The 24526-nt window shown below is 33.9% G+C and overlaps 1 protein-coding gene across 1 annotated transcript in view; it reads left to right on the top strand.

Annotated features, from left to right (window-relative positions):
* Positions 1-966: 966 nt before the first annotated feature.
* The window catches only part of LOC138306192 (corticotropin-releasing factor-binding protein-like), a 31826-nt gene continuing 8266 nt past the window's right edge, over positions 967-24526 (top strand). The window contains exon 1 of the mRNA XM_069246589.1: positions 967-1385. Coding sequence (XP_069102690.1) covers positions 1320-1385 — 66 coding nt within the window. The 5' untranslated portion in view covers positions 967-1319. The remainder of the gene's footprint in view (positions 1386-24526) is intronic.

Below are 24526 nucleotides of genomic sequence, written 5' to 3'. Positions count from 1 at the left end.
ACTCACTGCACTATATTTATATCCGCCCGGAAATGACTGTTAATAGGACATGAAATATAATGACCCAAAACATTAATACACAAACTGTTGTATATCACTGACGATGTTATATATCTAATAATAGTAAACAAAAGTTTTAATAAAGTGAACAAAAATGATACAATTTTATTGCTGACGCACTCATCTTTCAATAATCAGAATTAGTATTAAATATCTTCTTTTGTGTTTGGTTTGCTATGTTTAAGTCCTATTAAAAGCCTCATTAATATGATGGAAAATAACATTATCACTACTATGCTCTCTCTACATAGGTTGTTTAAAGAATAAAAAGGTTTGAACCATTGTTAACATAGTATTAGGGATGTTCTATAAATCTATAATAAATAGGTTGTGAATTGTGGACTGGGCTCATCACAGTTGTAAAGTCCGTTGTAGTATTTTACCACATGTTTTTATCAATACTAAGTTTTGTCAATACTAGTCATTATGTTTAAAATCAACTTCGGAAACTGCTTCATTGTCATTTTTATCAATGCATGTATCTGATACTTTATTCATAATCAAATACTCACATTTCTATTCATAAAGTTATGTCAATTCTAGTAATTATGTTTAAAGATTAATTTCGGAAACTGCTATATTGTAATTATGATTACAGTATGTACCTGATACTTCATTCATAATCAAAGGATACTTATTTGGCCTTGTACGATCCCTATTTAGATAAAGGTAGAGATACTCTGTGACGTGTTACATTATCTAACATTGGGAACAGACTTACACGTGGGCTGGGTATGACGAACTTCCCCTAACCTGAACTTCCCGTTTACTGCCTTTACGGCCCCCGCGCGCTCACGTGCCAGCCTGCATTCCCTGGTACTACAGTAATCTCAAAGTGTGACAGGTACTTATCATAATCAGCAAGATATCGGTTGTGAAGTCACCGCAATCGTATTTAAAACCGTCAAGGATTGCCGTTTGGTCTTTCAGTCGTAGGCGACACTAGAACATCACTGCTATCAGAACCGGCCGCGTGATACCATCGGGAAGTCCACAACCAATACGATCAACAGTTGATGCTGGGCGGCAATAGCAGTACCTACAAGACTATTTAAATTCATATATGTTTATATCGATAACACTTAAATTAGAAACTCGGCTGAAAGGGTAATTAATACTAAGCCTATTATTTTTATACGAGGTCGATGCAATCAGAAGTCAAACGGTCGTAGCAATAGAGAACAGATTCTTTATTTGACAGAACTTATAAATATCATATTTCCGAAAAAGCACTCGGACATACACTTTTATACATCACCATGAAAACGTCATTGCTTATCACATGGATTCTTAATCTGGCTGTTGTATTTGCCCTTCCAATGCAGGTAAGTCTTTACATTCAACTTTGTATTATATTTCTGTAAAATTACTAATGGAGTGAAAACGACTCATTATTGATAAACATGTTCGAATCATCCCTTTTTAAAGATTATTGCCATGGTATTCATGATATAACAAACCTTCCAATATCTTCTTCTTTTACATCAAATGTGACCATATACCATCCGCAGTTCTTGCTCTCAATTTCATTTTCAATGTTTTATTTATACAGTTTTCGTTACAATTATCCACAAAGGTTGAGTATTGACATCCCTGATTATTCTTAAAAAACCGAAATATAGGTAAAGGAAGCAATAATGCAACATTATTTGTGGAATTAACTATGAAAGCTTCGCAAAGAAATATTTCAAACCCTACATTGCTGCATCGTCTTGGCACTTTCAATGCATTTGGCACAAGGCACGATAGTATTTTACGTTTTAGTGCATTATTAATGATATACATCTGTGATAACAATACAGATATATAAATTGTGGTATTGCGAGTAAAATGCAAATAATTAAATGCTTACTTTGCGGAAATCACGTTTTCGTTAAATACTTAATGAGTCTGCGAATATTGGGGGGGGGGGGGGCTATAAAATATTAAATTATAGGGGTTGTCATAGCATTTAAGGAATTGATTCATGTCATAAAATTATCTAAAATCATACTAAAATTTGCTGTAATCTACACAGACGCACAGAAAAAATATGATTTAAAACAAAGCACGGTTGGTCATCCGTTGGTTCCGCCCGTCTCTCTGCTTGAGTAGTGAAAGGTATATGAATCTATGACAACGGACTGTCATCCTAAAGGTTTCCGAAACTAGACCACAAACAGGTTATACGATTAATGAGGGAATACATTGATGATATCTAGTATAACTTTATCCATGTAGTTATGTGAGTAGCAAATACTTTGTTTATGAGAAGTAGGTTTTACCATTAGTTCTACTCAATAGACTGTCCTAAGCATCTCCATTCGTCCGTTAAGATTGTGTAGCCAAATGACTTTCACCGGCGGATCAGGTCATTGATCGAAAAAAAAAGATGAGTACGTTATTTGGACGTTATTATTTCAGATGTACTGGGTACAATTGTACGTAAGTCAAATGGGGTAAAAGGATTTAACAGATCGTTATCTATGACTTTGATAATACATCATTATTGTATCTGTCCATGTGTAGTATGACAACGAGTGATTTACAATCTGTTTCGGGTAAACACCATGAAATGGCATGGTTCGAGGATGGTGTATTATTTTGGCTGTCTATGCTATATGTGTTTGTAGTACATATGTCTTTAAAATTCGTTAAAATGTAGGTTATGTTATGAATCCTGGCTCAAAAAAGAGAAAGCTGAACAAACGTTAATATTCCATAAATTATTGAGAGCAAAATGTGAAAAAGTTAGTGTAAAATTAACGTTGTTTTCCTAATTAGGTAAATTTTACGTGTGAAGTATTGAGCTTGCTCCAAGTTCTACTGCAGTATTTCAAACCAGTTTGCTCACCATATGTTACTAATCCATTTAATGACCATTTGAAAACGATATTAATTTATATTGTACTTCGTTAATAAATACCTCGGTATATTGCAAAATTAATTTACTCTGACGCGACTGTCGGTGTATGAAACTTAATAACAACATGTATGAACCAGAAGCTGATTGCAATTCGATAACGTTGTAATTAATTTCACCTTCGGTGGCGAGCTTCTTTGTTGGTCCTCCAGCGGCTGAGTAGTAGAAAGGCGAGTATTCGTGAACTATCCCTCCTCTACCGTAAAGCCGGTGTTTTTGCGAAGATGATAATTTCGCGATTTCGTGGGACATTGCTAGAATAGCGAAAATTTTATCCGCAAAATATTGAAAAATGGTTTAATGATGTCTACCCCTCAATCCAAATCGCATATGATCTTCTTGTATTAAGGTCAAATCGCAAAATTGTTTGTCTGCGGTATTTCATTAATTAGTGAAATAAGGACAAACCCGCTGGCGGATCCACATATTAGGCGTTGATTTGTCACCACAATTATTAAATTTAGCTTCGGAAGTCTACTGAAAATAAATGTTCCCATTCATAATGGTAGTATCACAATTTTGAAATATACATATTAAATATTCATATGTTAATAAGGCGCATTTTTTCCTAATTTGTAAAATCAAATCATTATGTAAAAAGAACACTGAAGAACGCAATGTAATCATGTAATCAGGCACTACTCTGCTCTTAGTTGGTATCATTTATAGTTATTGGAGGATGAACAACAAGGTTAATTAATGTACACAATTATTGACCAGGGACAGCTCTATCTTCCTGGTTATATATATCTTGTAGTCTTCTGTACCTAAATTGTAGTCTTTAGATTAAAAATGATGTGTTGAGGTCCCATGTTTCTACAGATATTTACGAGGGATTTCAGATCATGATTTGATACCATCTTTGGTGATTCCAAGTCAGAGTCTTTAGAACACACTAAATCACGATTCGGTACTATAATCGTCGATTCTCGGTCAGTGTCGTTGACAGGATAATGGCATTAACACCAATTTATTACGTATACGTATGTCAATATTTGTATGGCGATGTCACTTGAGTAATAAACCGCAAAAAGGGTGTCAGTTCAATAATCTGTGGGTGTCATCCAGCACTTTACCACATACTATTGATATTGACCCAATAATAATTGAATATTGCAACATTTACCTTAGTTCTATCTTAATGGTATCGAGGTTATCAATGGGTGTATGATGATGTCATCAATACCAAGTCCTTAATTAAAGAAACTACTGACCCGCATTTTAGTCAAACATAGAATATATACACTTAAATGACATTGTTGATTACTGTAAACCACATTATTGTCACTTGATTAAGAGAGCGAATAATTTCAAATAGTTCGCAAATAATTGCTTAAAACGTTGCATGATTGCACGAATGTCAGTTAGTTTTCCTTGATCGCATATACGTTGAAAATAACAAGTGAAAAATATAGCGGGTCACAGTAAAACGTCTAACTCTGTTTCAGTTATTATTCACTATTTATAATCAAATCAATCTCTACAGCTTACCGATATACTTATAAAAATGACATAGCTTTTATTTTTAGTAATATTTGCGTGTGTTGCTTTGGCAATAATATGATATAAATATATATTGGATTTCAATTTTTTAGATAATCAATACAAAGTGAAACAGTTGAGATATATCAAATCACACAAATTACAAGAGAAGGAATATTAAACTCGTTCAAATATGAAGCCAACAAGACGACGCAGCTGGGATAACAATTATAAGTCAGGAGCTCTCATCAATGATCATTAAAAATAAGTTTACTCGTGTCTCCAGTTTCCTAATATGACAATAAAGTGAACGGTGCCTATTTAAAATTCATAATATAACATAATAATAGCATTTAACTCATAAGAAATATGAATTTAATTGGGCGTCATATGGAAGGCGTAGATTCACTTTATCTTTAGACTATCGGCGAAACGTTTTTGTATATATTAAGGTTACAAAATGAGTGGTTGTTGAATATTTAATTTATTCCACACGAATGAGTTATTTTTTAAAAAGTTACAAAAGACACAAGCTTTAGCGAGTGTCTTTTGTAACTTTTTTAAAAAATAACTTACGAGTGTGGAATAAGTTAAATATTCAACAATCACGAGTAGTGTGACCTGTTTCTACCACAATCATATTAGTTTTTAGCCGATAGAAATACGGCAGGGATACGGTAACGTGTATTTTCCGAAATATGCAAATAAGGTGCAGTAATATTTTCACCAGCAAAAACACACTAATTAGTACTCAAAAGTCATCGTTTGATAAAGAATCCATCGATATCAAATTCTTTTTGTGAACACCTTTAGGGTTAAACAATACTCATTCAAATTCTTATTGAGTTCAAATCTTCGTAGTTGCTTCCAGAAAATAAAACCCGATGTCGGACTTCATGTATACATGTATACATGTAAAAACATTCGCATGACACGGCATCGTCTATTTCCCGCCAGATAATCATCAAGTCATTACCATCAAGATCAAGTTCATACATGTTAAATCTACAAAACTCATCAGTGAACTTCTCATCCGTCAAGATGTATTATTAGTAATAAAGGTCAATTTGAGTTTTATGAAAACGTCACATCTTTTGATACAACGACCACGATGCAGCGCTTTCCAACAATCTAACATGCTGGGTATGATTTACTGCTTTAAAGTCTTATTAATGTGTATCCAGAACGTTTGATGATGTGCTAGTTTTTGGAAGCGAAAGACCGAGAGTGAATATGACCGTACTCACGACACAGAGGTTTATTGCAGTGTATCGGGAAATCGTCACCAATCAGCACCCAGATGTCCCGAAGCCACAAGCCCTCAACATCTTAGTCGCGAGTTCAAGTGAGGCACCATTAGATTCAAACAATACGTAGAAATAACACACTTCCACTTCCATATCCCGTAGATAACCACTTTGCAAGGTCGTAGAAGTTCGATCCCGCATTAACAATAAAATGAATTGTTTACACTTTCAGGGATTCAACCTTTGTCGTAAAGTAACACATTTCTACTTAAATGATAAGGGTTAGCAGTGAATTGATCTTATTGTTGTTTTGTCTCTGTGCCTTTGTATAGAAAATTCAAAAGAAACTAATAGTAATGAACATAAATGTGTTTCTAGAATATTAAAATCGCTATAACGCAAATCCAGTCTTGAATGTCGTAAAGCATCTCGATCATTTTTCCTCTTACTCTTCTATATCTCAATAGAAGTTCTATAGTTGGTAATCGGAGTTTCAGTAGACAATCTGTTAATGGTAGATCTGGGACCCCGTGTATTTGGTTGGTTGCTGCTCTCTGCTGTGCAGCATCGAGCTTAAGCACATGTTTTGATTCAAAGGGATTACACACTTTATTTTCATATCATAATAGAGTTTGATGACGATACATTTGTATGCTAGAATGACTGTTTTACCAATTGTCATAATATTGTGACCGGGTATGCACCGTACAGACGGTAACTTTAGACATACATGTATAATCCATTTAGATACCAATGCATGGTGTATTAAAGTTTTCACTATCGCAGGTAGATAGGGATAAAGCGCAGTCTCCACAACACGCTCAGTCATCAGATTAAATACAAGGTTAATGTCCGTAAATGACCCTATATACTAATAGGACAGACAGTATAATCAACTGACCTTGAAAATCCACCCGTGCAGGACAGAATCTGTGACTCGTTACATTCTGTCTCACATATACACGTTTATCCGTACTCTTGCGCCATTATATAGCCTTGACTTTAGATATCGTAATGAACTTGTACATAAGTCTAGTACAGAAACGCCATTTCACGTCTATTAGGTAGGACAAAATTGCACTTGTTAACCTTATCGCAAGCCAAATTGGATGACAATATCTGGAACTCTATTCCGAATGATAGGAGTTTTCCTAGTGATACAGTAGTACATGTATACTATTTTGTACATAATTGAACACTATGTTGTACCCAACCAACAATATAATTGTAATAAGCATTCTTTGGTCGTTTCTTAAACAACAATTAATATATTATTCGTACACAAGTTATTGGTTTACAAGAATATATTCGTTGGTTTGGTGTAAAGCCTTCCTTTTAATAGCATGGGTTAGTTAAGGGTACCAGATGAAAACACCAAATAGTGGATAGTGCCTTTCAACTTGCCCATATGGGATCCGCCCGCGCGACAAAAAGGTAGAGAGTATTCGATAATATGGCATATGAACATCGTTACCATTTGACCACCGCGACCGCAATATAACCTTTGAGTTCTATACACTACTACTCTTGGCCATACGATGTAATCTATAAATTATGGATGTATATTTTACTATTCTCTATCTATTTTAATCAATGACACTAGTCCATGATTTCTCTATATATTATCCTGTTATGTGCTTAGCATGAAGGAAGTGGAACGACTGGTTTACCCGTTGTAAGGGTAATATAATTATTATTTTTATTTGTTTCATACTAAATCCAACTCTCTGGTTGGCAGATTCTTTTCCTTATAAGCTATGAAGAAATAAATCCGAGAATGGCATGAAAATCCGACGTAATCATAACGTCGCAATAGAGAGGTCGACGTTGCGTATGGATTTAGAAAAAAAATCATCGAAAAATCAAAAGAATTGTTCGTTTAAACGTACTCTATCATGTAGTCTGAAAAAACATAAGCATTGATGTAACTATTTTTTAACTTCATACGGTAATGAAATAAATGTTGTTTGCAAACTTTTGTGAGAATCCGCTACGCAGATTCACACAGTTTGCAAATAAAATTTCTTTCATACCCATATGAAGTTATAAAAAATAGTGAAATCAACGCTTAGGTGAATGAGTTTGTTTGGTGTTTTTGGCGGAATGCGTCTGTAAGATAACACTTTAAAAGGGACATGAGCTCCATTACTACAAGTAACCATTACACGAAAATACCGCAACCCCTCAAGGCATACGGATATTCATACACCGCACCAAATTTCTCTCATGAAGACCGTCCTTAAATTACCCTGGGTGTTATAGGACAATAAACCTAATTAATCAAATCGTTTTAACACCATTTCTATGATAGAAACTATGTAAATCCGTACTCGTGGATAAAGTTAAACATGATCTTTATGATCAATATCAAACAGATGACAGATCGCAGGATCACTTAAAAGGTGATAGATTATTGTTATCAGTGTGAACAGAGAAGTGGACGGACCCAATCACTCTGTATCTCCATCCCTTACTACACATACCATACAGTGTCAACACACTTCCTATCCCAATGTCAATAGGCGGAGATACGCCGTGAAGATATCGGACCAAGAAAACAGTTATTTCCTATGTAAATACTCCACGTGTCTGGGTTTGACAGATTTGATAAAGGAGGATTGTTCATTGGTTAAGGGTGGGGACGGGACATTCGCAATACAGAAGTGGTCTACGATTTCAATATTCGATAAAACGCTTCAATATCTCAGTTCTTTAGTATAGTTTAGGAATGCATTTAAAGAGGGAGGTATTTCTGCTCGAATGTGAGGGTTTAAGAGACAAAAAAAAAAAAAACAGAATGAATTATGTTACATTGTATCATCTTTGCTCTATAGTTCGACTATCGTCATTCATTATGGTTATTATGATTTTTGACATCCCTGTTAATAGACATAACAATTACAATTAATAACCTTATTATGTTCGCTTCTAATTAACATTATATTCTATATATGCATGAACTCAAAATACATATCTGATCAATATGTGATATATTAGCGACACTCCAATTAAAAGAAATCATATTTCAATTATTTTGAAGTTTAAAAGTGAAACTGTAGCAAAACAAACGTCATCATAGTGATTGAGTCTGTCCAATAAAAACATAGGAGGGTTTTCAACAATATTTATTACAAACATATGAGCTTGAACTACACTAAAATGCATAGAGAAAATTTCCCGAAAACAATTTCACTTGCGTCCGTCATGTCGTATCGAGATGTATTTTTTCCCCACAATGACATTTTAAACTGACCAAATACTCTTTCAGGTATGCTTAGAAAATATACAATACGATTTGTTTAAACAGATGGTTATGATGTTGATACATTCCGATGACGTAATTGTTCATTAGGTCAGTGACTTAAGGATATTTCCGCGGTCTTCAGCATTGCTGTAACTGATGGTTTAAAGCCTTACTAGACGCCAATATATGGCTCTATTTTGATTATTCGCAACTGGTCTGGACAACAGAATTGCTGACCTTTAGCATGCCGAAGTTTAATGGCCGCTCTCACATCGATTCACAAATTAATTAGTGCCTTTTCATACATAATTAATGATTGTAACATTGTTATAAGCACCAACGCACATATCATCAAAACCGTATTCGGAGAAGGTCTTGGTGTGGATAGTTTTGTTTTGTTTGTTATATCTACGCTCATTTACCATACAGCGTTATGTATGGACGCCCTCCAATGTATGCAGTATTTTGCGTGCATGAAGTGTGTGGTACATGTTTTGGAAGACTGCGGTATATTCGCATTGTGTCTTCTTGCATAATGTAACTTTTGCCCTTTGTATTACTATATCATTGAAACATGCCACCGAAGACATCAAGCAACACAACCCATCCAGTCATATATTGCCAACGGGCGAACCAGTCGTCCCACTCCCGGTATGCTGAGCGCTAATATAATTGTACGAAACAGGGTAATTCGTAATTTTCAATAGTTCAAAAAAACTTACCATCTTCAAAATTATATATCTGGAGGATACCTGCAACGTGTCATATCATTTCAGTGAACTGGATATGTTTGAGAAACTGAATATAAATACGTTTCAAAAATAAATTGAAATAGTTTTATTCAATGGTCACGCACCACGCCTTTTGCCATATTAAACAAGAATCATTGTATTCATGTGGTTAAATTATCCCAGACAACGCAATTGAAATATAGAAAAAAATCAATCCCTCAAGTACGCGAATTTAGCTGTTAGCAAAATACTCTGAGATGAAATTTGTGGTGGAAGGAACTTGTGCAATCATGTTAAAGTTAATTGGAAATCGCCAATATTCACGTAAACACGCGAGATTTGTGTAACATAGAGTAGGACCGTTCAGACTAGAGGTATGTAATTACAGAATATAATTTGAAGCGGAGCTTTGTGACAAATGTCAGCTATACTGCTAATAAAATACTTCAAATGTTGAATCATAAAAAAGAGATACCGACTTACCGTAGATTAAAATACTTACCTGAATTTCGCTTGACTATATTACCTCTAAAAGTATAATTGATCCACATTATACAAATGGTTGTTTGTTTATAAATGTATTCGATTCACGTTGGACGAGGTATCTAATGATAATCCAAACACACACATATATATATTAATATTTTTAGCCGTCTAATAGAGATGTAATCATTTTTCACTCAAAATAAACAATACCATTAAGGATCTGTTAATCACGCACTTAAAATACTTTGAGTTACGTCTCAGATTCAGTAGATCCTGTTCCAATAAGATCTACATTTCAAACCAGCAGACACTCTTACTGAATAAAGCAATCATTCTGTATGTTTAAAGTAACGGCATATATATGTAAATTCATCTTTCATTAGTTATACAGAAAATAAAAACAATACACATTCGGATTCAAAAGCTTGTTTTAGTCTCAGGAACAATGTCGAATTTCTGATCATTACAATACTAGACTTCTAAGTCGGCGCCACATTGATCTGCAGGAGTCTTTAAACATTGGATACTTGCATTTAATATTTAAATCCTGACTTATGTCAGTTCCGAATGACATGTTGTAGACGTAACATGTCTTTGTAAACAATTATTTATACTGTTACTGAAAAGTAAGATAATCGTTTAAGCATTATTCTCAATATCTTTTATGAAGTTATAGGAAAAAAATCTTTTTTATAAACACTTATTTCGTTGTTTGTCTATGACTCCATAAACCCAAAAGATATTGAAAATAATAGTTATAATTACAGTTTTTTAACTCAATGAGGTAATTATTAGACATTGATACTCGTGTGAACATGTACTTTCTGTTACATTAAAAAACTAAGTTGTGGTATATTGATACATTGCCCAGTTTAGTTTGACCAATGACTGAAAACGTTTTGTATGTATGTTGCCATAATATTTGACGTACAATGCTTTCGGTCTATGGACAAAATACTTCAAATATCGATATATATCATTAATAAAAGTAAGTGTAACTAAATTAAATTATTATATTTTTACATAGTAGAAATTAAATTATTACATTTTGACATAGTAGGAATTAAATTATTACGCTTTGACATAGTAGAAATGAAATTATTACTTTTTTGGCAAAGTAGAAATTGAATTATTACATTTTGACATAGAAGAAAATAAATGATTACATTTTGACAATGTAGAAATTAAATGCGTACATTTTGACATAGTAGAAATTAAATTATTATATTTTGACAAAGTACAGAATTCAGTGTAGCTAATAAATCCCGAAACGCCAAAAAAGCAATCCATTGATGTTTCATAATCTTGCGTAATACCTAACGCCTTCCTGTACTCGTTATTACACGACTCGTTTTCTCAGCACGCTTCCTTACAAAATTGTCATATTGAATCTACAAAATACATCATTTATTCTTTACAAGAGATGCTCAATTATCGCAAAGCTAGCGTTTAACTGCTAGCAATGATTCGCCCATGTCATCCGATTAATTAGTGTTGGTAAGAAAATTTCAATATATTTCCCCGATTAAATAATTAGAAGAGAAACTAATTTCCTTGTGGTAAAATTTACTAAACGCTGCCGCTATGAAGATTTCCCTAGACACTCATATAAGAACTGGGTCAAATATGTATTGTCTGCTAGTAACAGTACAAAAAAACGTGCGAATTCTGTAAAACTACGACACTAATATCTAAATGAATGCCAATATTTCTCTAGGCATACCCCCGTTAGAGGGAAAGAAACCGTATTTTGCATCATACTCACGAATGAAGAAGGGTTTTCAACATGTTATTCTCCACCAAAAGTTGCCATAATGTTTAAGAATTTCAAAACTTACGATGCAAATATTTTAAATGTTTACAGTCAAATGAAGTTAGTGGTACTGGCCAAAACGATCCTAGTTAAATCTACATGTACATTTCAGTGAAATGAGTACCCACGGCTTGATCATGAAGCCAAGTGCTGACTTATATATCTATAGGAGTATAATACGTGATATATTGACATTGATATATTATTTTTAATACTTACCTTATTTGTTTAATTAATATGGTGTTAGATTTATCAACTGAACACATGTTTATAATTTATTTGTATAATCTTTGGCTAAGAGAGGGCCTATATAAGCTTAGCCTGTTGCCCAATTCTATTAATTTATTCAATAAAATTGGTTGAAATGAAAGCGAAGTGGTCATGTACCGTTTTATTTCACATTTTCAGTGATTTAGTAATTCAAAAGTGATATATGCAGGTAAGTTTTCATCAAAACATACATAAGGCATATCGACAAGAATTTCAGAGCGCTTAAATTCTGCGTTGTAACTATATGTGTAATAATTATAAGACATGTTTTAACTCTCCATTTATGATTTCCACAGATTAATTAATCAAACCTTATGGTTTCCAATAGATGACTGAAGGAAATATCACATTTTTTCGCCTAGTTACGACACATATAAATGATTAAAGTTCTAAATTATTCGCTTTTAAATCTATTTCCGAATGCATATACGTGCCTTCAGTTTCAGACAAGCACACTTTGTTCTGCTTTGGAAGCTAAGATCAATATCTCCGGGGATATTGGAAAAAACAATCGTGATCTCGACGGGTTAGGTGCAAAATGCTTCAAGAATAAAACATGTTAAGGTTTTCAAAAATTTGATCATGTTTCCATCACTGGGAAAATGAGTCTGGTATAAAAGGCTAAATATATACATGCTACATGTAGATGCATGATACCCCCCAGACAATATACTAATCGGCCTTGACATTGTTTATCGTAAAGTTCGGTTCACCGTTTGATTACATGTTTGTTCTGAGATTCAAATGGAAAATGAAACCAACAACTTATATATTGCCCTCGAAAAAATAACACGTTATTATTCACAAAGTACATCTGATAAATGTCTTGAAATTGTAAATGACGAAGTATTAATAATACATTATATAGATATAAATATGGTATGCTGGTGTCTATAAAAACTCCGTATTTCAATTTGTACTTTATGATGAAAATAAATGTAAAACATAATGTCTGATGGACATCGTATTAACGGCTAACGATATAAGATGAAGAATAACTGGTTCACCAAAGACTAGTAGGTAATCGGATTTAGAATAATTGGTCAATGTCTGTACCATATCATTACTATCCACCGTGTCCACACTTACAGATTGATATAGATACTTTTCTTCAGCCTCAGTGTCATCATTGTATCTTTCCATTTGTTACTGATTATTGAATATAAAAGTTCACATTATAAAAAAATTAATCTTCATAGCACTTATTTTTAATTTGTCCACAGTTTCGAAAAAACGTTCTCGCTAAGGCTACGTATATACTGGGATGTTACTAGCATGAAAAAAGTTTAAAATCTAAATCTATGTCTACGGTTTGAGTCTGTTCGACTCGGGAATTATCGACATCTTGAATTATCCGTTCATCTTGAGTAGGCCATTAATGCCTCAAGGTCGCCATGGCAACAAAATATAATGACGAGAAATGGACATTGTAATGGGACAGTCTTAAGCTTTAAGTGTGAAGTCAGATTTTCTGATAACACCTGAAACTGTTTCATGAAAATTACACTTAATCGTGAGACGAATCTTGATCACGTCCTTCAGATCTGAACAATACGATGCGGCCGCACTCCATAACGAACAGACAGCCACTGTATACCACATAGCGCAAATCCGTTCGATATAATTCTGAATCGTTCACACGATGATCTTTAAAATCTTCATATCGCTTAGGCGCTTTAGTCACCGTGGTTAACATATCGGACTGCATATTTTTTTGTATTTGATTTTATGTTGAGCTGTTTTATTGCTAAACTTGTTTTCCTGACAAAAACATTAGTAAACATTAATATGGAGTCAATGTTGACGTCCGAAGTGTTTACGCCCGGAGAATTTTAGTACCAATCTAACATGTTTTTAACATGAGTGATCGTAGTATCTAAAACATATTTTAGTTGCTATCATTGATGCAAGAAGGTTTTAATGGGAGGTCTTATAAGGATTATAACTATCCTGACTGTTAATAGCACTTTTATCTTATAAGGATTGTAACAACCATGACTGTTAATAGCACTTTTATCTTATAAGGATTGTAACTAACCTGACTGTTAATAGCACTTATCTTATAAGGATTGTAACTACCCTGACTGTTAATAACACTTTTATCTTATAAGGATTGTAACTAACCTGACTGTTAATAGCACTTTTATCTTATAAGGATTGCAACTACCATGACTGTTAATAGTACTTTTATCTATTAAGGATTGTAACTACCCTGACTGTCAATAGCACTTTTATCTTATAAGGATAGTAACTACCCTGACTGTTAATAACACTTTTATCTTATAAGGATTGTAACTAACCTGACTGTTAATAGCACTTTTATCTTATAAGGATTGTAACTACCCTGACTGTTAATAGCACTTTTATCTTATAAGGATAGTAACTACCCTGACTGTTAATAACACTTTTATCTTATAAGGATAGTAACTACCCTGACTGTTAATAACACTTTTATCTTATAAGGATTGTAACTATCCTGACTGTTAATAGCACTTTTATCTTATAAGAATTGTAAGTACCCTGACTGTTAATAGCACTTTAATCTTATAAGGATTGTAACTACCATGACTGTTAATAGCACTTTTATCTTATAAGGATTGTAACTACACTGACTGTTAATAGCACTTTTATCTTATAAGGATTGTAACTACCCTGACTGTTAATAGCACTTTTATCTTATAAGGATTGTAACTACCCTGACTGTTAATAGCACTTTTATCTTATAAGGATTGTAACTACCCTGACTGTTAATAGCACTTTTATCTTATAAGGATTGTAACTACCCCGACTGTTAATAACACTTTTATCTTATAAGGACTGTAACTAACCTGACTGTTAATAGCACTTTTAATCTTATAAGGATTGTAACTACCATGACTGTTAATAGCACTTTAATCTTATAAGGATTGTGACTACCATGACTGTTAATAGCACTTTTATCTTATAAGGATTGTAACTACCCTGACTGTTAATAGCACTTTAATCTTATAAGGATTGTAACTACCATGACTGTTAATAGCACTTTTATCTTATAAGGATTGTAACTACCATGACTGTTAATAGCACTTTTATCTTATAAGGATTGTAACTAACCTGACTGTTAATAGCACTTTTATCTTATAAGGATTGTAACTACACTGACTGTTAATAGCACTTTTATCTTATAAGGATTATAACTACCCTGACTGTTAATATCACTTTTATCTTATAAGGATTGTAACTACACTGACTGTTAATAGCACTTTTATCTTATAAGGATTGTAACTACCCTGACTGTTATAACACTTTTATCTTATAAGGATTGTAACTACCCTGACTGTTAATAGCACTTTTATCTTATAAGGATTGTAACTACCCTGACTGTTAATAGCACTTTTATCTTATAAGGATTGTAACTACCCTGACTGTTAATAGCACTTTTATCTTACAAGGATTGTAACTACCCTGACTGTTAATAGCACTTTTATCTTATAAGGATTGTAACTACCCTGACTGTTAATAGCACTTTTATCTTATAAGGATTGTAATTACCCTGACTTATAAGGGCACTTTTATCTTATAAGGATTGTAATTACCCTGACTGTTAATAGCACTTTTATCTTATAAGGATTGTAATTACCATGACTGTTGATAACACTTTTATCTTATAAGGATAGTAACTACCCTGACTGTTAATAGCACTTTTATCTTATAAGGATTGTAACTACCCTGACTGTTAATAGCACTTTTATCTTATAAGGATTGTAACTACCCTGACTTTTAAGGGCACTTTTATCTTATAAGGATTGTAACTACCCTGACTGTTAATAGCACTTTTATCTTATAAGGATTGTAACTACCATGACTGTTAATAGCACTTTTATCTTATAAGGATTGTAACTACCATGACTGTTAATAGCACTTTTATCTTATAAGGATTGTAACTACCATGACTGTTAATAGCACTCTTATCTTATAAGGATAGTAACTACCCTGACTGTTAATAGCACTTTTATCTTATAAGGATTGTAACAACCTTGACTGTTAATTGCACTTCAATCTTATAAGGATTGTAACTAACCTGACTGATTGTAACTAACCTGACTGTTAATAGCACTTTAATCTTATAAGGATTGTAACTACCATGACTGTTAATAGCACTTTTATCTTATAAGGATTGTAACTACCCTGACTGTTAATAGCACTTTTATCTTATAAGGATTGTAACTACCCTGACAGTTAATAACACTTTTATCTTATAAGGATTGTAACTACCCTGACTGTTAATAACACTTTAATCTTATAAGGATTGTAACTACCTTGACTGTTAATAACACTTTTATCTTATAAGGATTGTAACTACCCTGACAGTTAATAGCACTTTAATCTTATAAGGATTGTAACTACCTTGACTGTTAATATCACTTTTATCTTATAAGGATTGTAACTACCCTGACTGTTAATAGTACTTTAATGTAACAAGTCAAACCTATTATAGTTTTTTTTTCTTGTTTTTATGATATGGTTTCTAATGGCTAGAAAGGTTTTTTGGTGTTGACGAAATATAAAGGAGTTACGAATTAAAAACAATAATATTAAGATATAGTCGTTATGTGTGACAACTGTATAGTTCTAGGAGGGAACGTATCATGACAAATGTGCTTTCGTCACTGAATTTATTAAGATACATTTTAGCAGGTATCGATTGTATTAACATATCCATATCGCCACTAAAAGGGACTCATTTAAACCTCGATGAGACATGTCGGTTTAATTTCAGTATGTAAGTTCCTACCAAGGATATTGATACGGAATTTACTAGTCTAAACACAGTAAAACGAATTAATGAATTCCCAAAGTTATTTACGAAAATAATCCTTGTAGAATGGGTGATTTATATTTACACCTAAAACACATTTGGAAATTGGAAAATGTTTGTCAAATAACTAACTGCCAATTAAATAAATGCTGAATGATGTATGGACTCCTTATGAAGAGACACGACGGGCTCTAATAATATTTACTGATATGTATAAGACATCTATTAAGTTGATGTTTCTCCTTATGTGTCATCAATATTTAAAACACAATACATGTTTGGCTTGATTTAGCGTAGGGGAGCTTTCATCTCAAGAGTGTATTGATTTATACAAATGCCTCTGTTATGTGTTTCTTTTCGTGCAATGTGATTTGGTTTGCATTTAAGATGCATTACATGTACGTCTCTGAAAATAATATTTTCTGTGATATGTATTTGTTAATGAATTCGCATATTTCGAATCATTCAATACTGGGGCTATAGAAGATTGATTTATCATTTATGTAATTTTCTTACAAATTATGAATCTGCATATTACATAGTTATCTTCACTTGCGGGTAGGTATTGATTGTGGCGTCATGTGTTTGCGAGCGTAACGTCATAATTTTCGGACAAAACGACGTAAATTGCGCTTACAAAATAATGACGTCACAATCAATACCTACTCGCAAGGAAGCTAACTCTGTAATATGCAAAGACGGATTGTCATCCGCGGTACCCTAGAGGTAACTGCCACTTAAAGGTAGATGTAACTCCTGGCTAGCCAGTGAATATTTATTTAAAACGACATTTTCACTACACTAAGGCCAAAAAAATAATAAGTCTGTTTAGGGTTACCCGACCGACCCTAATTCTTTACCCCAGACACAATTTTTTCCCCACTTTTCTACAAAAAATTGAAAGTCGGGATTTTGATCTCAGACTCCGTTTCCGGCCATTACATTAGAGTGAAAGACACTAAAAAATCCTCCCGACTTATCGACCCTATTTTTTCACAATGTTACCCTAAACAGACATATATTATGTTGGCCTAATTAGATGCTAATCATATTTGTGACATCCATGTCTTAGTGCTAAAATGTTGCACTCCTTAACCACTAAGCCACACATGTCTTATGTTAAGTTAAATCCTCATACTACAATATCACATCGCCATTAGCGTGTTCTTATGTCTGACATTTGTCATTCGAACTGAAATCTATATAGCTGTTATGTAACTCTATCGTACGCAAGAACTCGAGTCTTTAATTCCAGTGTACCCAGTCACATCCAGTAGAGATTATTCCTGCTCATTAAAATCAGCATTTATATTGCCTGTCATTTGCTAACGCTCTCAGCATGTTGCCAACTAAAGGCTACACTTTGGTTCTGACATGATGACTCTGGCGAGAATGCTGTAGGTGTCACATAATAACGGACACCAGGTCGTTACATCCAATATTTCATACTATGTAATGAAATTGAAGACCTACTCCCGAGAGACTAGAATCATTCTATGCAGTGAAAAAACACAATGTGCAATTAAAGGATTTTTTTCCCATTTCCTATCTTTGGAAAAAAGACATGAATATTGAAATGCCTACTTAGTGGTCATAGTTTCGAAGTCCTATTACTCCATCACTTAGCTTTGTATCTGTTTCGCTCGATTTGCTTTCTAAAATAGATTTACCGTTTTACATTAGTTTAGAACTCAACAACAAAAAATATTCTTTATTTTATTCAACATGAATATACCACAATCTCCCAAAACACACACCTCGCACAACATACACGCAACACACCGCATACATGGGAGGCCGTCCTTACATGACCATACCTGTTAATAGGACGTTGATTTATCAAACAAACAAACAAACAAACCCGATAATACCAGGAAAACATACGACAAAGTTTTGTCGTTTTGCTCATCAACCCTTAAAACCGTTGGTCCAAATTTGGCTTATTGATGTAGGAATCAAGTGGTATGACTTCCTGAATGATACTTAGCCTGATTTTCTGTCTGTTATTATATAGGCTTTCAACGAGTCAGATTAATAGCAATACAAAAGGAAGCATTTCTTGTTATGTGTATTAGTTCGCTTTAATCATTAATGTTGTGTTTATTGGATCATCAAACTATGTCAAAACTACTTTTTGAAAAGATTCAGAGTGAGACGGTTATGAATGATTTCCATACACTGTATATTTCCGATTTGTTTGTCTACCAACAGTGGACCATCACAGTCCTCTTCTTCGCTATAGACACAGTTGGCCTATGTAAGACTTAAGTACACTACGCTCAATCAGTTCACTCTCCTGAACGTAATCCGAGGTCCCTGGCGGAAGTCAATTTGCCTTTTAATCGTGCGCTTCCATTGTGTTAAATTGATTAACGTTGATAAAGACGTAACCTTGACCTTGACTCACGTGAGGATTCTGTAGTGGTTTCCTTAGATACACTGAATGTAAACGAACGATCGACACGGCTGAATGAGCAGAGGAACCATTCACGAGATAGATGAGTTAATATATTTTGGTTAAACGAATGATGCGGAAATATGTGTTTAGATAAACTATCGTACGGTCATTGACAAATATAGCTGTATTTTCCAGGGCACACCTCGCTCTCTAAACAATGCCGACAGAATAGGAACGGGTCGGTGTGATTTGTATATAGTGTAATTATCGTATCTGTCACTCAGCATACGGAACATGCTTCTTTGGTTCAGTCATTAGAGCCGTGGATTTTCACGCCCAGCCCCGGGTTTGATTTCTGATGAGGTATATTTTCCTTGTTCTTCTACATCGAGAGAGAAATTCAATAAAAGACTTGATATCCTAGACTGTCAAATAGCAACGTATTGCATAATCCCGTTGATTTCATTTCATATCTCTATTTTTCTTAAGTGTTACTTTGATTTACAAACTTTTATTGTCATTTTTTAGAAAGGTCGATTTTTGTAATGCGTCATTGTATTACCGCTTTATGTTGTATGGGACTTAGAAACGTCACGTTCATTATTTATTTCTGTAGTAGTCCCTACACTGTACATGTGTCAATCATAATTCCGCTCATAATCATTCCTTGGGGAACACTTCTTATTGATAGATATTACTTGTCATAAATAATATATCAATCTTACCAGACCATTGTCGCGGTAATAAAGTCTGATATACAAAGGTTATCTCCCTTGAGAAATACGGGACCATATCGGATTAAAACGGATGACATCAATCGCGCATGCGTGGGATAGGTATTATCTATTCACAAAATGTCGTTTCACAAAAGAACAATGCTAAGACAGCAACTATTTTCGTCTTCTTCTTTTTTTGTGTTGTTTTCCTCTTTTCTTTGAGGTGAGATTTTACAACTTAACAATATTGTTTGGAATTGGGTGGTAAAGAGAGCAACCAACTAAATGATTTTACATAGACCACAGTGTTAAACTTTGTTAAAGTTTTGTACTGTATTATTAAAACAAAGAAATATTAGTTAGGTATTGTGTTCTATAATTAAAGTCTAGGTTCTCATATAACACTAGATAGAAAAAAAAGTTTGGGTCCTTCTGCTCAAACTCCAACCAGGGTAGCTTTATTGAAATCAGGCGCATTTTGCAGTAAAATATCCGGAAATTCTAATGTTTTTACCTATTCATTATCAAAATCGATATTTTGAACCTAAATCTCAATATGAATTTCCAAATTGATATTATGGTTATCTAGGAATAATTACCTGTCAGAAAACATTTTTACTTTTGAAATTCATAATTAGCCAGCCAATCAGCGGCCGGGTTAAAATTCTATCCTGGGCTCAATCTTGTATACACAAGGGCCATTTCGAAGGTCTTTTTTTATTTAGTTGGTTGATCCCTATACCACCTTCATGCGTTATCTGTATGGTTTTCATACTAATTCAATCTAATCAGTACGAAACAGTACCCTATATGCTAAAGCCAAAATTGAACAAGGACGTCAAATTATGATATTACAGCAAATAAAGATACCAACACGTCCACAAAAAATAATTAGTGTGCCGTTATGTCAAATGTCACAGACACACAATTCAACTTTTATTCGTGCACTGTCATTTGAACTGAGTAATGATCATCATAAAAGACCACACCCGGGGCCACCTCTCCACATCAGTATACTTAGGCTGATTGGTAAGCCATTGTCCTCCGCCATAGATGATACCATTACGTTTATAGCAGGCCGTCCAATGGCTGGTGTCAACAATATAAACCCTTCGTGTAGGCCGATAAACTGGTGCACATCAGTTGGCTAATGTGCAGGGGGTTTTTAACATCTTATTTGTGTAGGTTCTATTACTGAAATGTATCAGTGAATATGATTCAGCAAGTGCTGTAAAGGTTTGTTGTAGCATTAGAATAAAAAATCACTTACCATAAAACGATGGGATCTCGTTTGTCTTCCTTGATGAGGCACTATAAAAAAGGCAAAAGTTCCCACCATACAAGAAGACACAACACAAAGATAGTCACCCACTACAACATGAATATACCGCAGCCTCCCAAACCATACAGAAATTCACCCACAACAACATGAATATATACCACAACCTCCCAAAAGACACACACATTCATACAAACAGCACGTCTCCTAAAGGGGAGGCCAACCGTAAACCTATAAACTACTTCTTAAGTGTTTCTTTTGTGTGTAAAACGTCATCGTCGATCATCTGTTTATATTACATAGTGATACAATGACAACATTATACTTTATTTATAGAACAAATGCACGCAACCGTTGCAGACCCTCTACAGACGCTACAGGCTTTAGGAATACAATGTAACCATACCAGAGTGAGATACCAGACGTAGTAACAAATTACATAACAGCTATCGCGATATTGATGTAATAGATTGGTTTTAACAGTCCTAATTAACAGAGATATGTCAGTAATGCACTGTTATAGTGTCGTAATTTGAAACACGATAGTCCGAATTAGCCGCCAATAAAAACCATTAGTGTTGTTTATTTTGAAATTGATTGACGAAAAGGTTCCGATCGATTCTGCTGCAGGTTTTGACCGCTTCGGCAGAAATGGAAATAAAGGAGAGGAGTAGAAATAGAATGAAACGTTCGGTTTTGTGATGCTCAGGGAGTAGTATCATGATCACTCACCGTCCGTCATCTAAAGTGGCTATTAATAGAATCGCCCATGGTAGGAATCGCGTGCAGAACCTGGCTGTTAATAGGACGTTATTTTTTTTTAATTTAAAGAGTTGAAAAGAATGGTATATAACAATTAAACATTGTTAAGTCACAAATGTACAAAAAGGAGAATCTAAAATCGTGAAGTCACGAAATTAAGAGTTATTTTATTGTTTTTTATTGAGCTTTCACTACCAAATACATAAATTTCTTAATATATCTCACGGAAGTAAAACAGAAAATCTGCAATGGTGACGTCGCTGAATTAAAAGTGAATTTTATGCATGCTTAAACGAGTCTTCATTAACAAATACATCAATATTTAAGATGATATTATATAAATACTACCTGCACTAATGCAGGTAGTATTTATTTTATTATACCAAAAGTCTAGAAACAAAACTAGTTTTGCAATCTATTGAAACATTTTTACTGATTTTAGCAAAAGTCGAACAGTCACCGTCGGCAGTAGAATAGCATATCAGCTTCTACTCAGTAGCGCTAACTATCATTGCATTATAAAAAAGAATACTCACAATAAGCATTTAGTGAAAAATTCTTGTTGTCTTGTCTTCTGCGTTTGTCTTCCGTTCACCTAATCACCGACGGGTTCATAAAAACCAACATATAGCGCTTTGGCGGTAAGCGAAAAGGCGTGAACGGGAAGCTCCGTATGAAAAAAAAATGATAAACAGACTAATTTGGCAAAACTATTACTAAATAGGTCCAGATAATTTTTGAAGCGTCGCTTCAACAACAAAGATGGCGTCGAAAAAAGAAACGAGTGCGCATCTTTTTCGGGCGGTTAATATTTTGCACTGTCAAAAATACACTATCACCCGTTGCTAGGGGGTTGCTACGAACGTGTTTATTGTTTCCTATTTTTCTAATGTTACCTGCCGTGTGATAGTTTAAAATACCAAATATCTCTCGACCAATCAGAATGCAGGATTCTCACTTGAGGTATAATAATCCATATTATCTTATGATGGGAATGCACGGTCAACATTCACTATTCACAAGGTATTTTTCAATCGCAGTGCAACGTGAATGGAGTCAGTTTGGTTAAGAAAAAGAGACAAATGCTATAGAATAATTGTTGATTTCGTATTTTACTACAGATATGACAAGTAAAGAATTTAACAAATGTATGTGTTGGGTGTACACCTGAAATCAGACAAAATAACAAAAACAGAAAATTAAAGGTTACAAATGGAACTTTCTATTTTTCTGAGGAAGATATTCATCCGTGGAGATGGATTTCTGCAATTTTGTCCATAATCATGAAATTCACGAAAGTATATCCAAATCGAAAGGAATGTTGGATTTCTTGGTTAAATTGTTGCTTGCTTTACATTAACAAAACAAAAAATACTAATAAGAACTTAGACAAAGCTCATTAAGTGATAAACATTATAGAAAAAAAAAGTTTTAATGCACGTGATTATGTCGTAGACGAGGCTAGGAATTTTAACTGACTACCATTCTCTGTATAGTCATCCTAGGCATTGTAATGTTGTCTTTGATTTTTTTGTATGTCTGGCTTAAGTAATTGGTCTACTCTTTGTGCTTTATGGCTACTAATTAATCAGCATTATGACATGCATCGGCATTTCGGTACAGCAACCAAAGCATTAAATTCCAAATCTTCCGGGTCGAGGCCGACGATTTGTCAATTATCTCGGAATAAACTACACTAGGGTTTTTTCTAATGACTTAACTAACCAAAATATGTGTTTATCGATCTTGGTTACGACGTTGTAAAAAGACTAGCTGTCAAACTACCGGAAAACAAGGAAACCAATATGTTTTCTTTTGATTTATAATAGCATTATCACAATCTAATTTGCGAAACAAACGCTTAACGATTTTTTTTTCATATTTAAAAAAACTGAGCTATAAATATTCCAATACCTGTTTAAGTCTTTGTTCCCGATGTACATAAACGAGATGTTAATTGTGTTCAATAAGGATATTTTGTCTAATATCGGTCATGTAACCGACTGACCTAGATAATTTGTAGTGTTTGTATATGTGGCTTCAGCCTTTTGGACGTTAGTAGGCGTCATGCATTCCGTAATCTAAAATATATATTGAGCTTACAGTCCAAGCAAAACAACGCAAACTTGTGTAATAGTGGACATCCATGTTAATGTAAACTCTATAAGTCTATTTAAACAAGATACCATTCGAAACAGTAAAACAAGGATTATTTGATTATCAAAGTACAACAAATTATTCGATTCCCGAAGTACTATATATGAGCTTTAGGTAATCGTATTTGTGAGTATAAGGTGCTGCCTAGCCTACGTCCCTACGAAGGGACAGGTTTCCAATA

Source organism: Argopecten irradians, chromosome 13 (genome assembly GCF_041381155.1).
Source record: "Argopecten irradians isolate NY chromosome 13, Ai_NY, whole genome shotgun sequence".
Taxonomy (NCBI): Eukaryota; Metazoa; Mollusca; class Bivalvia; order Pectinida; family Pectinidae; genus Argopecten; species Argopecten irradians.
Note: the sequence above shows the minus strand (reverse complement) of the source record. Positions and strands in the feature narration are given on the sequence as shown.